Source organism: Emydura macquarii, unplaced genomic scaffold, assembly GCF_026122565.2.
Source record: "Emydura macquarii macquarii isolate MOO-44397 ecotype Brisbane River unplaced genomic scaffold, CSIRO-AGI_Emac_v2 contig_306, whole genome shotgun sequence".
Classification (NCBI taxonomy): domain Eukaryota; kingdom Metazoa; phylum Chordata; order Testudines; family Chelidae; genus Emydura; species Emydura macquarii.
Window position 1 is genome coordinate 15,260,888 of NW_027130443.1, and position 18,415 is coordinate 15,279,302.

At 45.7% G+C, this 18,415-nt stretch overlaps 1 protein-coding gene across 1 annotated transcript; it reads left to right on the forward strand.

Annotated features, from left to right (window-relative positions):
- The first annotated feature begins 806 nt into the window (after positions 1–806).
- On the forward strand, positions 807–16,678 carry SLC35E1 (solute carrier family 35 member E1). Its single transcript, XM_067561469.1, has 6 exons — positions 807–1,469; positions 2,564–2,634; positions 3,020–3,157; positions 3,890–4,015; positions 4,510–4,755; positions 10,151–16,678. Exons 1-6 carry the CDS (start codon positions 1,073–1,075, stop codon positions 10,382–10,384), a joined length of 1,212 nt encoding a protein of 403 aa, XP_067417570.1. The 5' UTR covers positions 807–1,072; the 3' UTR covers positions 10,385–16,678.
- The last annotated feature ends 1,737 nt before the right edge of the window (positions 16,679–18,415 follow it).

Here is an 18,415-nt window from a genome sequence, read left to right on the forward strand (position 1 = left end):
CTTTTTCTATTAAATGTAGGCAAGCAGATTGCCATGGGGGTCTAGCTAACTGCACTGGTACTCAACTACCCAATCCCTCAAAGCTATGCTAGTATCGCCTGGCTGAGAGATCAGTACTATTCCTCTTACCTTTCCTGAGCAGTTTAGGTAGTGGGAAGTTCTGTTGGTTAATTGCATACAGGAGCTGCACTCCTCGTTCTTCAGTCGCTGCCCCGTTCTGAAACTGTACTCTAGCTTTCCTCGCCCTCTCCCTTTTACAGCGGTGGGGGCTGAGGGTGACCTGACAGCTGCTTTCACTCAGGGGGCCTGTCAGGAAGTCAGGTTTGTTTTCCAAAACACGCTGCACTGGCCGTTTCTGAGGGGAGGGATAAAGGCTGGGGTCGCGCAGCGCGGGGTAGGGCAGTGGCTGGATGCCGGCGTGGTTCTGCTCGTGTCTCGGTGAGGCTGAGACACGTCACCTGGGCCCGGCGCGCACACCAGCCCGCTTTCTCCGCAGACGGCGCCGGGCTGCCGGGGCGCTCACCTGAGGAAGAAGCCGGGTTTTAGCCGGCTGGGTTCGAGGCTGTGGGGGAGGGGCGGGGCGGGGCTATCTCGCGTCGGACGCACGGCTGAGGTGAGACAAGCAGCGGCGTTTACTGAGCTGCAGAAGTGGGGCCAATACACGATAGTACCGCGCTCTTCTTCCGCGGCTGCCGCCTCCGGTCCCCATCCGCTACCTTGGCCCGCGGGCCTCCCTCCCAAGGCCGAGCGGCGCTTTCCGCGGCGCGCACGGGGGGGGCCGGGGAGGGGAGGCTCCGCCCCGCTCCGCTCCGCTCCCCGGGCACGGCGGCGGGAGTGTGACCTCAGGCCGTGCCTCGCGGCGCAGAGGCGAATGTGACCCTCTGCCGCAGGCAGGGCCTCTTCCGGGTGGCTGTGGCTCCCTCACCGCCGGCATGGAGGCGGAGCCTGAAGAGCGGAAGTGACGCCGTGTGCAAAGCTCCTAGTGCGAGCCTAGGGGTGGGGGCCCGCCCGCAGGAAGTGACGTGTGCCTGGCATCGTTGACGTTGCGCCGCGCCGGGACTTGTAGCGAGCGATGGCGGCCGCGCTGGCGGCTCCGGTCGGCGGCGGCGGCTCCGGGTCCGGCTCCGGCGCGGTGGGCGCGGCCCGCGGGCCGGCGCTGCGGGAGGGGGCCCGGGTGTCTGCGCTCTGCCTGGCCTGGTACGGGCTGAGCGCGGGCGGGAACGTGGTGAACAAGCTGCTCTTGGGCGGTTTCCCGCGGCCCGTCACCGTCTCGCTTTTCCACATCCTGGGGCTCTGCGGCCTCCTGCCGCCGCTGCTGCGAGCCTGGCGCGTCCCTCCCGCCGGGCCGGCCCAGCTGCCGCCCCGCGCCTACCCCCGCTACATCCTGCCGCTCGCCTTCGGCAAGTACTTCGCCTCCGTCTCGGCGCACGTCTCGCTCTGGCGGGTGCCGGTCTCCTACGCGCACACAGGTGAGGGCGGCCGGGGCTGAGGCGAGGGAGGGGCCTGGAGCCCTTCGTTGCCGCAACGGATCCCTAGGGAGCCTGCGGAGGTATCCCCTCTCCGAGCCGGCCGTAGCGCCTTTGGGCTGCGTGTTGAGCCCCTTCCCTTCCTGGCGCTGTGCTGACTCTTCGCAGAGGCTTTCGCCACTTTCCTCTTACCGTTTCTCTGGCCTGACCCCGGCTGAGCTCCTTCCTGCTTCTCTTCTCTTCCCTTCCCTCCCCTCAAGACTGAGTAACCCCCCGGCCTGATTCCTGTAGAGTCTTTCCTACTTGTGTACGGCCAACTTGTGCTCCCTCTCTCCTGTTCTATTCCTGCCACTTCCCTTTTTGAGCTCCCCATCCTGTGGTGTACTCTCCTCTACAGAGTCTTAATCTGGCTGTTAGTGCCAGTCTGAGCGATAGACTTCCTCACAGCTCCATGTGTATGATCAGACAACAACCCAGAAACACCAGTGAGAGAGAGCCATATAGGTCGTGAGCCTAGAACACAGTTCTTGTATATTTGCAGTGCTGTGTTCTCAGAGGATTAACAATGGTTCTCAATGCCCAATACCACTGCATGCTCTGTGGGGCAGGGACTATCTTTTTCTGTGTTTGGGAGGGTACTTTGCACACTGTAGGCTCAACTACAGCCTAAATAAATGATGTTTTAGAGCAGTGGTTCTCAACCTATTCACCATTGTGGGATGCATATGCAGCTCTGTTGTGTGGGCTATATCCACACAATGTATATACTACCTGTATGGTCCTGAGGATGTCACATGGGCCACGACTGTGTGCAGATTGGGCCACAATAGGGCTGCGGGTTGAGAACCACTTTAAAGGAAAAGTGTAATGCTTTCTGTTGCTTGCACTTTTGTGAAACTTGTTCCATTTGACATAGTTGATGATCTTAATCTTTGTTTTATTTTGTAATCTCAGCTGTGACATCGATCAACTCCTCTTTAGTGCTACGGTTTGGATATGCCATTTTCTAGACCTCTGTTTACTTTCCCCATTCATGTTTTTCTATTGGGATTAGTTTGATTTTAGTACCTTTATTTAAACTTCCCTTTTGCTTTCAGTAAAGGCAACGATGCCAATATGGGTGGTTCTGCTGTCAAGAATTATAATGAAAGAAAAACAGACTACAAAGGTAAGTTGCTGGTGATTCCTCCTCTTCCTCTCCATTGCTAGTCCACACTGAATTTAATTGACAGGGATTGAAAAATTCACTCACATGGGGCAAATAGAAAACTTTCCCAAGTGAGTCTGTAAGATTTCAGAGTGAAAGCATTCATTTTACAGATATGTTTCTAGATCTTTGTAAAAAACCCTTTCAAATATAAAGAATGAGCTGGTTCTGTGCTCTCTGTAGACAGACTGCTCCAGTGTATCTGGCATGTCTTAGTTTTCTCAAACTGCAACAAGGTGAAAGCTGAACCCCAGGATCTTATTGTCCCTCTAAAAATATGCATGAACATTGTTGACTTGAAAGTTCCTAGAAGATGCATGCTGCTGTCATCTGCTCCCTCTTCCAGGTGTATTTATCATTGATCCCTATAATCAGTGGTGTTCTACTGGCCACAGTCACTGAACTCTCTTTTGATACGTGGGGACTCATCAGTGCTCTTGCTGCTACACTCTGTTTTTCACTTCAGAACATCTTCTCCAAAAAGGTAATAGTTCTGTTGTACATCCTGCTGAATGAAACTCTTAAATATGTGGCATCACCTTTCAGAGGGTCAGGAATGTATTTCCCAGTTTAGAACTGGGTTTGTATTCTTATATGGTACTTCATACATCTGTTTTATGTCCAGCAATAGCTCACAAAGCCTTGCAAGTTAGGCGTTCTGTTGAGTGAAGGAAAGTTGGCCATGACCCAGAGTTTATCTTTGGCTTTGTTCCATGCCATGGAGTCTTTAGTTTCCATCAGCAATGATTGAGAGGACCTCACATCTAATAACATAGTTGAATGATGGCACCTTTATACACTGGGTCAGCCCCTCCCTCCAGACTGAACTCTATTGCTCCAAATCCTGAAGTGGAACTGCAATCCAAATTTAAAACCTGTGAGTCAAACTTGCAAACAAAAGTCAGACTTCTTAATACCGAACAGACTATTTAGCACTTATTAGTATATGGCTGTTGCCATTATGTAGAATAAATACTTGCTTGGTTTTCAGCATTCAAGTCAGTTAGGCAGTACATCATTGTTTTCAGGCAGGTTGCTACTTATCTTTAATCATATGGTACAAAGTGAGTGTGAGCTGTAGGTACTGTGAAATAGAACCATGGTAGTTATTTGATCAAACACTACACCAATGAGTCAGATGTTTGGAATTGTGCCTATCCTTTGCGTGAAGGTGGTCAGTACTTGGAGAAATGATGATTTCTGATGTCATTATCAGGTGTTGAGAGATTCCCGAATACATCATCTTCGGTTGCTGAACATACTTGGATGTCATGCTGTGTTCTTTATGATCCCAACATGGGTTTTGGTGGATCTTTCTTCTTTTCTAGTAGAGAATGACTTGGTAAGTCTTTGGCAAGGTTCAAGATAGGGCACTTGCTTGGACATCTCTCCTGCTTTTTAAAGATTGATATATGGCTAAGACAAGAGGTATTGTACGTGCCACTATGTGCCACAAAACAGTGGAGAAAAAGGCTCTGAGGTTATGGTAAGGCTAAATACAGGGTAACCAGGCAAAACAAGTAACTTGTCTGGTATGTGGCAGTATAGTCTTCAGGCACTAGCACCTTGAGGTGAGAATCCCGAAGAGCAGATTGTGATGAGCCTAAAACAGAAGCTGGGAGGTTACCTCCCCTCTTTCTCAAATTAATTGTTTTGTCCATTTCTACATCAATGTGGTGGTGAGCCTTTTTACTCAGCCCTCCCTACCAAAATACCACTAACAAATGACTTGTTTGAGACGCTATTGTGAATTGCATCCTCTTCTCACTAGGAAGTTCTCTATCTCTTCTCTGAATCTGAAGATTAACTTATTTTTTTACTTTGTTTTTTCCATAGAGTACAGTGTCCCACTGGTCCTGGACCTTAATGCTGCTAATAATCAGTGGATTTTGTAACTTTGCCCAGAATGTCATTGCTTTCAGTATTCTTAACTTAATCAGTCCATTAAGTTATTCTGTTGCAAATGCCACAAAAAGGATCATGGTCATTACAGTTTCCCTTATAATGCTTCGAAATCCAGTCACCAGCACCAATGTTCTTGGGATGATGACTGCAATCCTAGGGGTATTCTTGTATAACAAGGTAAGTCTGTATTGTGAAACCCGTACCAGTCAGTAGTGACTGAAAGCTGTTACTATCTATTGACTGTAAAATAGTGTTTGTAAAATGAGTTGTCCATTAGCAGGCCAAAACAGGTGATTGTGTAACATAACATAACCAAAAAAAAAAAAATCTCAAATGGCCCAAGTTGTCTGACTCAGGAAAGATCAAGAAATGAATGGGCTTTGGTTAATGAGTTCCCATTGGACCTTGGGTGGGATTGAGACACATGGATGTTGGAAGTGGGGAGCAGTGCATGAGGGGAAACTTGCTGCCTTATTGTGACAGATTCCCGAGCTGTAATAAGTACATCTTTCACCATTACTTAAATTCATTCTTACAGATGTATACAGTGCTGCTCTTGTTCCTTTTCGGCTTCTACAAGCACATAAACACCTATGCCACTAACTTGTTTGTGTGTGGTTCTGGTGAATGTAACAAAAGATTCTTCTTTGAGTGATGATCCCTATATGTATTCCATGTGCGTTATGTGCTGGACCTGGAAGTTTTCAGTAGCAGTGTCCGTTGACCTGCACGTGCGTCATATGTTGCCTCATGCTCCAGGCGAGGTTATAAGAGGCCATGAGAGGCAGTGTTTCTTCAGTTCTATCTCACTGCCGTATGGTTGGAGCTGGAATCCACGTTCATCTGTGCTCGTAGTCTGATGACAATGGACGAGAGCATTTTCATCTATAGTTAGCTTGTTCCGTTTTCTTCTTGTCTAGATAGTTGTTAATGCGTTAGTGTTGCCCCGCTTGGGGCCTGTCCCAACCCCTCCACCAGTGCAGGACAAGCCCAAACATAAGAGTCACAAGTGCTCTCATGGGCATTGCTGCAAGTTCCCATTGCAGGTGCAGCCACGCATAGCATTTCCTCTCTAATCTATGCCAGGTTGGGCGAGACATTGCGTGCAGACCCTGCTGCGTCACCTCCTAAGCTTCCCCATTCTGAGGGTAAAGCTAAGAGGAAGGAGGATGAATTAGTACTGCTGCCAGCTGCACGCCGAAACTGCCCTCCACAATATGTGCCTTCGTCACACCAGTCACTGCATGCCTTTGTGCTCCAGGGGTCCTAGAGATGTCCCCTGGACTCTTGGACATGTCAAACCTCTCCTACCAACCATGCATCTGGACTTACCATAGCCGCCTTCTCTGCTGCTCATGATACCACAACCCCCTACTCCAATGGATGCACCGCTTCTCCTGGGATAGAGACCACACCTAGTGGTTGTGCAATGACCAGCGATTCCCCTGCAACTGGAGGTCTCCTTGGACTCTGACATCTATTCCAAAGGGGAATTATCTTTCTCTCCTGTTTCCCGATGCAGCATGCATAAGCAGGGCACTTGACAGGGTATGCCCCTGCATTGCTGCTGTGGTACAGATGCTGTTGGGGCCCTCTGTACTTTCAGGACCTGACCCTTTGGCTGCCCTGGAACCCGTACCACCAGCCATACCCAACTTCCTGGGCCTCACATCCTTCCATCCAGGCTATTGCAGCAGAATCATCCAGCTCCAACCCAGAAGCAGAGCCAGAATGGGAGCTGTTACTGCAGGTCCCGAAGGCCGCTGCCGCTTCCTCTCCTGATGATGTCCTAATTCCACACACACAAAACCCCCCCCACACCCCTCCCGCTTTGTTCCCCAACATCCTAGGCAATAACAGGAGCTCCTGCAGTGGGTAGCTATTGATTTGGGGGAGGTCCAGGACCAACACCACCAACTGTTAGACATTCTCCAGGCCAGGGGACTGTCTTGCGTTGCACTGTCCATTAACGATGCTATTCTCCAACCTACAAGGGCCGTTTGGTTCACGTTGGCTTCGTACTCCCATGCCCAAGAGGGTGGAACGCCAGTATTTTGTCCCTTCCAAGGGGGATTTCTCTTTTCTCACCATCCACCCCCCACTTGGGTGGTGCACACAACGACTGAATAGATGAGGCAACTCCCCCGATAGAGTGGCAAGACACCTTGACCTCCTGGGCAGCACCCCTACATGAGGGGGCGAAGGGTACACTTTACCGGGGCTCAGAGGTCCTGGAGGGCCTGGCCCAGGCTGCAACCCCCATGGGTATGTGTGTGGGAGAAAGCCCGTATTACAAGTTTGTACTGGGCCCGAAAAAATTTATGCTTGGGCCCTGCTTCTGGGCTATAAGGTATGTCTCTCCATGGCCCTGCATCTCCAGACTTTGCTAGCGAATTATGACTTCAATAACTATGCCAAGCTAGCAGAGTTCCTGGAGGACTTGCCATGGGACAAATAGCAGTGCTTCCAGGACTTTGTGCGTGAAGGTTACCTGATGGCCAAGGTGAGCCTCCAAGCTGTGGTAGATGCAGTAGATATATCCTCCTGCTCCCTTGCCATGGACATTGTTATGCAACAGGAGTCCTGGCTGCAGTCTTCTGGCTTCCCGAGAGAAGTCCAGATGTCCTCATCAAAGGGGAGCTTCTGGATGGCAAAGCTGTTCTCAGCAAAGATGAACGAGTCCCTCTGCTGCCTGAAAGACTCGAGTGACATTTCGATCTCTCAGAATATGCATCCCATTGGAAATAGCAGTGACCACCCATTGGACTGTGCGCCTATGCACCATACCAGACTGTCTATCCCTGGTACCAGGAACCCACGAGACGGCGCCCTCAGTCTCCCCAACCATCAGCTACCACCACCTCCTCCACCTTACCACAGCATCAACCCAGAGCACAGTTTGGATGTGCGTGTCGAGAGCTGGAAGCCGTCACCACCTCAGCCATCCCATCATCTTTGGGGGTCTGTCTTGCCTTGTTTGTCCACAACTGGGGCAAGATCACAAACTATTGGGTACTAGAGACTGCATGGCATGGTTACTCTATCGAATTCCTTGCCTTCCCTTTGCACCACCCCGCATCACCTCCTCCCCCATCCTACTGGGAGATCCTCTCATCGCAACCTCCTACAACACGAGGCAGACACCCTCCTCATGAAGGGTGTGATCAAACTGGTGCCCATCCCCTTTGTTGGCAAGGGCTTCTATTCCCCATACTTCCTCATCCCAAAAAAGGGAGGAGGACTCCACTCTATACTTTCTCTGCCTACTCAACAACTTCATCAGGGACATATGGTGACACCCACATTGATCATCCCTTCCCTCCCTCAGGAGCATAGTTTGTAGCTCTCGACATGGATGCATATTTTCACCTCTACATCCATCCATTTCACAGCAAGTTTCTTTGCTTTCGCATGGGCAATAACCACTTCCAGTTCAGAGTTTTCCTCTTTGACATCCCGGCGGCCTTCACAAAAGGTTTTGTGGTCATGACAGCTCAGCTGAGAGGACTGGGGTGGTCTGTGTTCCCTTACCCAGACAACTGGCTTCTGGTGTGCCATCCCTCGCTGAAGCTACATCAGTCGTCTGCACTCTCCTCACCGCTCTCGGGATCTGTATCAACTAGGAGAAAACTGCTTATTCTGCAGTAGACAGTCCACTCCATTATTGCACACCTGGATTCTGTGGTGGCTTGGGCCTTTCTCCTGGCAGACTGTTTTGCCACCCTGACTGCCCTTGTGGCAGCCCTATGCTGTAACCCACACACCATGGTGCGCCACTGTCTGCCTCCTCGGTCACATGGTGGCTGCATGCCCATGTGATGCCGCGTGCCCGCCTACACATGTGGTGTCTATGGCTGTGGCTCCTGCCAGTCTGCAAACCCCACATCACCCACCTGGATGCCACATTGATTGTCCCATGACTGGTCCAGGCCTCCCTCATGTGGTGGACTGACCCTTTCAAAGTGCTGATTGGCCCTCCTTTGCCCCTCCCTCCCATCACCATGGATGCCTCCTAACTGGTTGGGGTGCCTGCCTGGATGGGCATGCCACCCAAGGGGCTTCGACTAAATGAGAGACTCGCATGCACCTCCCATGTACACAACTCTCTGGCAGACACACTCAGCTGGATCTGATACCTTAATCATGAGTGCGAGCTATGTGACCCCACCCTCCGTTTCATCTGCTGTAGGAGCCAGTTGCGAAAGCCGCAAGTTTTCCCTCTTGCTTGCAGCAACTCCCAGGGCGATGCTTTCTCCTTCCATGGTGGGGTGATCTCTGTTATGCCTTTCCTCCCATCTTCCTCCTTCCTCAAGTCCTATGCAAGGTCCTCTGCGACTGGACCATGGTGCTACTAATAGCCCCATTCTGGTCCCGTCAGTTTTGGTTTCCAGACCTACTCAGACTCCCTGCCTGTCCCCCAATCCACCACCTTGTGCTCCCTGAGCTCCTTACCAAGGGGTAGAGTCTGTCATCCCAGTCCAGGCTTGCTTCGCCTCCAGGCCTCATTTTTGGATGGGGCTTGCATGTAGACAATGACTATTGAACGTCAGTGTAGCACATACTTACGCACAGCAGATAAGCTTCTACACAAGTGCTAGGCAGCAAAATGGAAATGCTTCTCCTTCTGGGCACAATGTCATTACCTCCTCCTTGGTCACGTCTCCATCCCCACTGTCCTGGACTACCTCCTAGAACTTAAGACCTCAGGCCTCACCCTCAGCTTGGTCTGGGTCCATTTGGCGGCCTCCTCCCACCATTGGAAAGTCGCTCGGTATTTACCCACCCCACCACCCACTTTCTGAAGAGGCTGATGAACAGCTTCCCACCAGTCCTTAAATCTTCTTTCTCACACACACTCAGGCAGCGGCGGAAGACAGAGCCATGGCCATGCCGTCCTGCAGACGCCAATACCTCTTGCATCTTCGCACCCACCTCCAAACTGATCTGTTGATACTTATCTGCGTTTTGAATACATATAGGGACCATGGCTCGAAGAAGAGGAGGTGGCTACTTTACTTGTAACTGAGGTTCTTCAAGATGTGTAGTCCCTATTTGTATTCCAGTACCCGCCCACTGTCCCTTCTGCTGCAGACCGCACTACTCAGTGATAAATGGGCGACTGAAGGAGCATTGCCTTGCACAGCCTCTTTTAACCTTGCCTGGAGCACGAAGCAATTTATGATGCTCATGTGGGTTAACTGATGCTGTTACTGAAAACTTCCAGCTCCAGCGGATGGTGCGCATGTGCACCTGCATTTGGAATACAACTAGGGACCATACATCTTGAAGAACCTCTAGTTACAGGTAAGTAACCTCCTCTTTCTTGTGATGACTGTTCTAACCTAGATTGGCTTCGTGTTTCATTAGTGATTCAAGGCTTTTGAGCAAAACCAGGAATAGGAATAGGAATACTGAAGGAGGAGGATTTGCATTAGGAGTAATTGGAGATTTAAGAGGTTAGTAAGCATAGTTTCTAATGTGACTAGCTTCTGCTGTGGAACAGATGTCTGTTCTTTCCAGACATGTTCATTGTTGTGTGAGAGAAGTAGTTAATTAATTCTTTGCTCCACAGACAAAATATGATGCGAATCAGGAAGCAAAGAAGCAGCTACTTCCAGTTACAACTGGGGATCTTGTGAATCTGGAACGTCACAGGAACACTCCTGAAAAGTCTCAGAATGGACTCATGGCATTTGCACAACATGGAGACTATCAGTATGGCCGAGCCAATGTCTTAACGGATCATTTCCAGTATAATAGGCAAAACTATCCAACCACATACAACTTCAATCGATATGATATATAAGATTCTGGTAAGCAGTTATAGACTATAACACAAGATTTCCTAAGCATTATCAGAAACTTCTGGCACGCCCTTGAATGTAAAGCTATCGATTATACAGGTTCTGCAGAGGGGAAGATGCATGTGTATCAAAAGTGGTACAGACTTTCATTTTCAGACAAGCAAGTCTCTAAATATGAAGCAATTATACTGTAAATTCCTTCCAGTGTCTGATCTAATTATTGTACAGAAATTCTGGTGAAATGCAAGTGTAAAAATCCAGCGTAAATATTTGCTGTCATATTTGTTTTCAGAGCCTGTCAACTGACTGCTGTTTTGGCAGTTTAAATGTGGCCAGTATTTCCTGTCCATGCTTAACAACTTGATCTTTAATTTGTGTTTTAATTCTATTTTAATGCTCCTTGGCTCAGTACTTTCCAAATGTAATTTATGAAACATGGAGAAAGTGAAACTGCATATGCTTCTGATTGGTGTTAGCAGAGCTTATCAGTTCGAGGAGAATTGACTTGTGTCTAAAAGCAGATGCGTAGGTCTGAATTTCAGTTGCACCTGTTTAAAATTTCATGTTGATATTAAGTACTTGTAAACTGAAACTAGAGGCACACAATGAAGTTCAAACAGCCGGGTTTCTAAACTAGTACTGAGATCTTGTTCCCTTCAATAATCGTGAAGTAAAATTTCATTTAGGCATAGAGAACTGATTTGTCTCTAAAATAATGTGACACTAGTTCTCAATAGCAACTGTGATGAAGAGTCTTCACATTCTTTGATTGATGAAGTCATGTAACCATTTCAGTAGTTACTCTTTATCTGACAACAGAAAACACTTCGGCAAATAAAAATTAGTATTTGGAACAATGCTGTTTTTCTGTGACTTCTCCACACTTGTTTTTATAAAGCTTGCTTATTGTCCTGCTGAGTTGGGAGACGCTTAAGGATTATAGTTTTTCTTTCTCACTTCTTTAATGGGGAGAATTATGGTCCATTGTAAACTTACATTTTATGAATGGGTCACATCACTTCTAATTGTCTCTTGGCCTCCAGTTACATTGTGTATGTTTTTCTTACTAGAGCTATTGTGTATATTCTGCCTGATTTATTTGTTCAGATGAGTTATGGAAGTTAACGTTTATCCCCTTCTTTCCTACTGCAGCTCCCCTGGCTGGAATAATTAATTACGATGAGAAATTGTTCTTGACTCAAGGGTGAATCTGTAAAATTGTGAAGAATGTGTCTTGGATTCTCTGTTTTTGCATTTTTAGTATACATGAAGATGCTTTGACAAAACATGAGGTTTTTATTAATGAGTGATGTCAGATACTGAGTGTGTGTGCGTGTGAGAGAGCAAAATGAAGCCATCTGAGCTTTGGTGTATAGAAAAAGATTTTTGGCAAAGATGATCTTCAGACCTTGTCTCCTGTAGGAAAAGCCATGGGATAGTGGTCTGAGATTCTGGCAGGGGAAATGCTGGGCACATTCTTGCTATTTGGGTCATTGGACAAACACCAGTGACTAACTTTAGTAGTGGTGGGTACTATACAAAATACTCCACCCTTTATATTCTTTGCATGAAAGATGATTGCCTTTTAAAAGCAAGATAATTTTGTGGCTCCATTCTTGATTATTTACATAGCTTTTTACTGTAAGTACAAAGCTAAACCTGTTCAGTCTGTTAGCTGCTTGTAGATATGCCCCATGTAATAGCTTCCTTGTTATGTCCCAAAGGAGAGAATGGTGCATCTGAATCTCTGGAGACTGGGCCGAATTCACTCGTGGTGTATGAGCAGAACTCTACTGATGTCAGTGGAGTTGTGTGTGTTCATGCTATCAGAAAATTTTAACTTGGATGTTTAGTCTGGAAAACTCATGGTTCAGAAATCATTCTGGGGACTCCTCCCACACAACTTTTGAGCTAGAACTGCCTTCACAGACTCCGGGATTCATTTCTGTACAACAGCTATATCACATTCATGTGCAGAAGGGAAAATACAGCCAGTGCAAAGACGGACGTAATGTATTTCTAAGGCACCCTTCTTAATATGAGTGCCATTGCATAAATGTGAAAGGAAGGATGTTCTTGTGGTTTAAGGTTCTGGACTGGGATTGCAGTTCAGTTCCTAGTTCTGCTATAGACCTCCTATGTGAACTTGGACAAGTCACTTAGCCTGAAATTTTCAGAGAAGGCTAAGGGAGTTAGGTGCCCAATTCAATTACTTTCAATGGGAGCTGAGTGCTTACCTCCCATAAACCTGTCTGAAAATCTCAACCTTGCTCTTTGTGCCTCAGTTCCCTATCTAGAAAATGGGATTAATTCTTCCATACCTCACAGGGGTGCTGTTCTGGGATACTACAGTGCTGGAGGCCATAAAAAAGCGTAGAAATCCCTCTCATTTGTGCTTTTCTAGTGTGCCTAATACCATAATATTTTAGTACCATTTGAATCATCCCCTCAAGGAAGAGGAACACAGCTCCCTTCTCCTTTTCTTCTGAGTAGATGCTTGCTTAATCATATTTAGGTGTCTTTTTTCCTAGAGATTCCAGCCAGGTCTGTTTCACAAATCCTTTCTTAGAAGGCTTGCATTGCACCATCCTAAATTAGCAGGACTTGGGCTCTGTCTGATCTGTAAGGATTGTAAATCACAGGTGAGAGCCCACTGCCGAGAATGCCTTCTCCCTGTTTCTCAAGTTCTAACCTGGGCTCTCTCAGCCTCAGCAGCCCCCACGAACACAACTGCTGTAATGCGATGCAGTGCAATAGGGGGTTCACTCAGAGAGCTAGGCCAGAGTCCACTTAGGGCTCTGAAGATGACTTTTTAGGCTTTTCTCCTAGAGGTTACATGACTTGTGGTCATGCTTGACTAGTTCAGGGTGTATAGTTGGTGGGGATGATTTTGTATAATCGAATCTTCAAGTGAATCATGGTACAGTAAGTGATTTCCTTGAGTACCTGACCCTAAGTTCCAAAGCAATTACTACCTGTATTCAGGGAAAGGAAGTTTCTGATTATTGTTGAAACTTGTATTTTAATCTTACTAGACACTGCGAGATTTAATGTGGTGAGGTAAAACATTTATCTAACATGATTTATTTTAACATGGTTTGTAAATTAATGGCATGTTTAACTGTACATAAGTCTGTAGAAAATATGAAAACACAGGAATAAAAAGGGCATATCTAGACAATCATGTATAATTACCCTGCTATTAAATCAAAGTGAAGAAAATACTTCTTTACTTTTTTTGTTTGCAGTACAACTTGAAGGAGTGCCATAAATCAGTAATGATATTAACCATTTGGAGAACAAGATTAATTTGCAATATTTTATTGTGTATAATTTGTTGGTATCAGATTTTTACATAAAATAAAAGAAAGCTGAGACACTGTAATTAGTGTGAGATTTGGACAATAGCTACTGCAGCTTTTTTTAATTGAGTTCCACAGTCCAGCCGTAGTGCAAAAGTGAGGAATCCGTTGCCAAAAAAGTTACTGGGTGTTACTAAAAATAAGCATGCACAAAGAAACTGGGCACTTTTCAGCTGCCCCTTCATGTGGGTTTTTGCATTGATAGAATTCATCAAATAACTTGGTGCTGCTAGAAGTTCTTGTGAGAATCTCTCCCTTATGGACTCTTCTGTGACACCAGATGATGACTTGCAGTGTCTCTATTTCAGTCAATGAAACATTCAGGTGTCTTATGCAGTTAACTGAAATAGCTAAACATTGATGAATGAAATTCTGAGACAGCTCAATACATTAGCAGTGCAAGGCTTTCATGAAAATGACTTTAGTAACTTCAGGTCAATGCTATGGGAGTTGCTGGTCAGAAAAGGTTGAATCTTTCAGTAATGTCAGTTCTAACCCACCTCTCTGGCTTCAATGTAGCAGTAGAAATTTCTGCTATAAAGTGGTTTTGTGTTGCCCCTTACTCACAAATAGAACCATTAATTTTACAGGGCTTCCCATTCTTAACCATGTTATAAGCTGAGGTTTTTGTGGTTTTTTTTTTTTTTTTTTTTTTTAAACATGCTAGGCTAGCTTGGTGCTGGTATGTGCAGTTTTTAAGGTGAATGTTTAATTATCTTATTTACATATAAATATGTATATATAAATATTTAAGAGCAGCTGTATGGGTGGCACATAAAAACCTTTCCCATTCTGTGCTTTCCACATGCTGATACTTTATGGATGAATTGATTGTGTATTTAGTGTAAAAACAACGAGTCCTGTAGCACTTTAAAGACTAACAAATTTAATTTCTGCAGGCATAAGTTTTCGTGGGCTGTAACCCACTTCGTCAGATGTAAGCTGTATTTAGTGTGTTTACCTATATCAGGATAAAATTTGATGCTTATGGAATCTGGCACTTAAAACAGTAGAGAAGAGTGTGAATTGCTGTAGAATGTTTGTGGTTCTTATTTCTACTGCATTATTCTGTACAGCTCAATATATAACTTAGTATGATTGTTTTGTCTGCCCTTTGTGGAGGATTCCCTTCTGCTCTTCCGCAAATTGCACATTGTCAGTGGTGCTGGTGCTTCCTATCAGGTGAAAGGCTGATAAGGAGAGGGAGAAATTGCACTGGTGGCTTTTGAGTGTTGGGAATCTGTGAAGATTTATTTGCTATTTAGTTGGGTAGGTTAGATGGACTTTGAGGCCTGCCCTGGAGGTTCTTACTTGGATACCCAATGATTGTGGCTGTAGCCCACTTGACACCTTGTGGTGACCAAGAACGTTGAATAGTGTTGCTAAATGCTGGGGATGTGATGGTCTGGACAGTGTTTGCAAGGGCTTGGAGCACTAGAACCTTGCAGTAAGTGGGAGGTGGGTGGTGTTTTGTTTTGATTGAGAAGTTTCTTGCTAGGTGTAAGCCACAACTGAAATTCTTAATATGATGCTGCAGCATTCTGTGCAACATCAGGAATGCAGAGTGATGGAGAAATGGTGACCAGACTCTTCCAGTCATTTGGTGTAAATTCAGTTTGTTGTGCACGATCATAGTCAGGCATGCTGAAAAAGCTAATTTTCTTATGAGCTTTTAGGGAGATTGTATCACAAAGTGCTTTTGAGAATTACCTAGTTAAGCAAAGAGAGTGGAGAGAGAAGTAAGAGTTGGAGGAAAGGGAGAAAAACTGCACAACTCAAGTGTGAAGCAAGGCAGCAAGTCAGTGATGATAGCTTTTTAAAAGATTTTTCAAACCCAACTTGAATATAAATTTATGAATTTTTTTAACTTCAGTTTTGGAAGAGAATGAAGTATTCACCTGCAGAGTTGAAACTCAAGTACAAAAAGATTATGATAACATAAGAACCATACAGTGAAACATCAGACTAGTTTCATTGTACAAGCTGAAATGCAAAAAGTGACCAGTGTAAAGATGAAAAGCTATATTTTTAAATGAATTAATTAAAAGTAACAAGGCTTCTTAAATATGACATGATAGTGTGTCCTTTAAAGAATCTGCATTTTTGTAACAACTGTGCATGTACTTAAGTTTAATTGGCTCTGTAATAAACTTCCGGCATGCCTAGGTTCTTGACATTCTGTTTAATAATATGTATGTGGTGTAAGTGCTGCTGGGACGGACTGGCCCTAACACAGCACATGGTGTTATGTCACAAAAGCCTTTTTCCCCCCAGTGTTCATATTATAGCGTTTCTGTAAGAGGTGAGCCACAGTCCAACTGCTGTGATTACAGTAGCCTAATGTACGCAAATCAGGAATTTATTCCTTCATGAGGATGTTGAAATGGGAATAATCCAAAAAGACTTTCAAAGGTTTTGGGATAAGTAGGGGGAGAGGGAACAGACTGGCTCTTATTGCACAGATAAGTATTAAAACAGTTTGTTCTTAGAGATAGGAGTCGGAAGTCTTTCTGATCTGTGAAGGCCTCAATGTGGAAAGACAAGTTCATTGACCCACTCCAAATGGCTAAACTTAGTATCCAAAATCTGAATCGTGTGCTAGAGTTCTTTAAATGTGTTCAGTTACTTCATAAATGTGAACTTTTAGTTGCACATCTAATAGAATTGGTTCACTTATGTTAATATGGCAAGGTGTATTCCCCTCCTGTTCTGTGAACATTTTTCTTGGAATGCAAACAGAATATTTCTGGGAAGGAATATTTAATTGATATGTATCTCTCTTCCAAATATAAAGTGAATTTATTTCAAGTTTTATTTTTAATGTACAGTAATTATGAATTTTTTAGCTATAAACTTTAAAGTAGAAAAAAGTTGTGTTGTAATTATACTTTTTAAATATAAAAAATGTAAATAAAGATGAATTCTGCAAAATCAGATCCTGCCTACTGGAATTATTTAGGGTTAGAATTGTGGAGAAGCTGGATTGTTCTTGTCAGCCTTGGGCTGTAACAAAATTTGCTAGTCTGCAGTTATGGGACAATTAATTTAATGACCAAAGGATTTAGCCTGTTAAAACTGTAATACGTTACAAGAAATGGCTCTAACATATTACCTGTTTAATCATGGGCATAGGTTTTTTCTTACCCTCCGGAGAAAGAGTAATTACCTTCTAGTTATAGCTGTTCAAGATGCTCAGATAGCACAGTGATGGGAGTGGGTGGATGGCATGTGACCTCTCTCTCTCTCTCTCTCTCTCTTTCCCATAAGGTCCTGTTAGTTTTTGCAGTTTGGTGTAAGTGGGTATATAAAATAAACTGCAATGCAGACAATATAAACCCCCCTCTTACAGCATTTTGAGAAGTTTAATTCCAGTGACTTGTTCTACATTATCCCAAGGTTTTCATCCGGATAGTTTAGTACAGCCCATCAGCTAGACTCACATTTCTAGTCTCTCTAACAGTTGTAGTTGACTTTTTTCAAAGCAGTGTAGGGGACTCTTACAAAGGCATAAAGCACAGGTGGGTACTCAACTCCCATTTGAAAATCTCCCCCTAGACATCCTCCACTAAATTAATGGAAGATGGTTCTTAAACCCCACTCTTCAGTACTTGCTGCTGTAAGAAACACCAGAACTGTCCACTTGCATGTTTTTATTATATGCACAGGAACAGGAAGTTTCCTCTACTATTATTTAGTCTGCAAAATGATTTCTACTTAGTCCCAGCTCTCCCAGAGATCTGTTTACGCTATACTCATACTGTTTTGGTCCATGGAAAAAGTAATGAAACAAAAAGCGCTCAGTTTCCCTGGCTGCTACAGTGCTTCCTTTGGGTTTGTCTCTTCCATGCATGAACAAGAGTAGGAGGAAACCCTCTAGTACAGGAAACTGCTAAGAGTCTTGTCCAGCGTGCTTGCTGAATCAACCCTCACAGAGAAAGAAAGGACTGTACCTACCTAGTCTTGATCTGGCCTCTTTTAGACTTGTGATCTGTCCCAGGCAGCTTTACTGTAGTAATCAAAATTCAGACCCTAATTAATGTGTTGATAAAAAAACCTAACTGCTCCTTGTATCCTGTTACTGAAGCTGTTCCAGCTTCCCTTCAAGGAAAGTGGGGTGAAGGAAGGATGGGGCAGGACCAGGAGAGAGACAGGTTGCAAAACAAATAGCTGCAACTGATTTTTTTGTTAAAACGTGTATAGCTGTTTTGAGAGTGCTCTGAGTCAATAAAACCCGCCCTACTGCCTGAGACTAGGGTATTCCTGTCCCTGTTATCACCGCGTTGTGCACTTCATACAACCAATGAAGTCCGTCTCCCCGTCTGCTCCCGCGCTCCATGGCAGATAAGGAGTGAGTGCCCAGCTGTAACAATGGAAACCGAAGAGTGGCCCAAGCCCCGGCCGTGAGCGCGAGGAAGGGTCACTGAGGGCTGCTCTAAGGCCAGGCCCCCAGGAGAGGGAGAGCGGGACACAGCTACGGGGGGGCGGTTATGCTGCTGCTTATCCCCTAAACTCCTCTCGTTAAAGCCGTTCAGAAATGGCGGCTAGAACCGCCCCTAAACGGCTCCAGCAGTCGGGAGTCCTAGGTCCCTCCTGTCCGTTTACACAGGACGGCTCAGATCGAATTGCCCTGCGCCTAGAGCGCCTGGCCTGGCCGAGTGCCCCGCCCCGCCC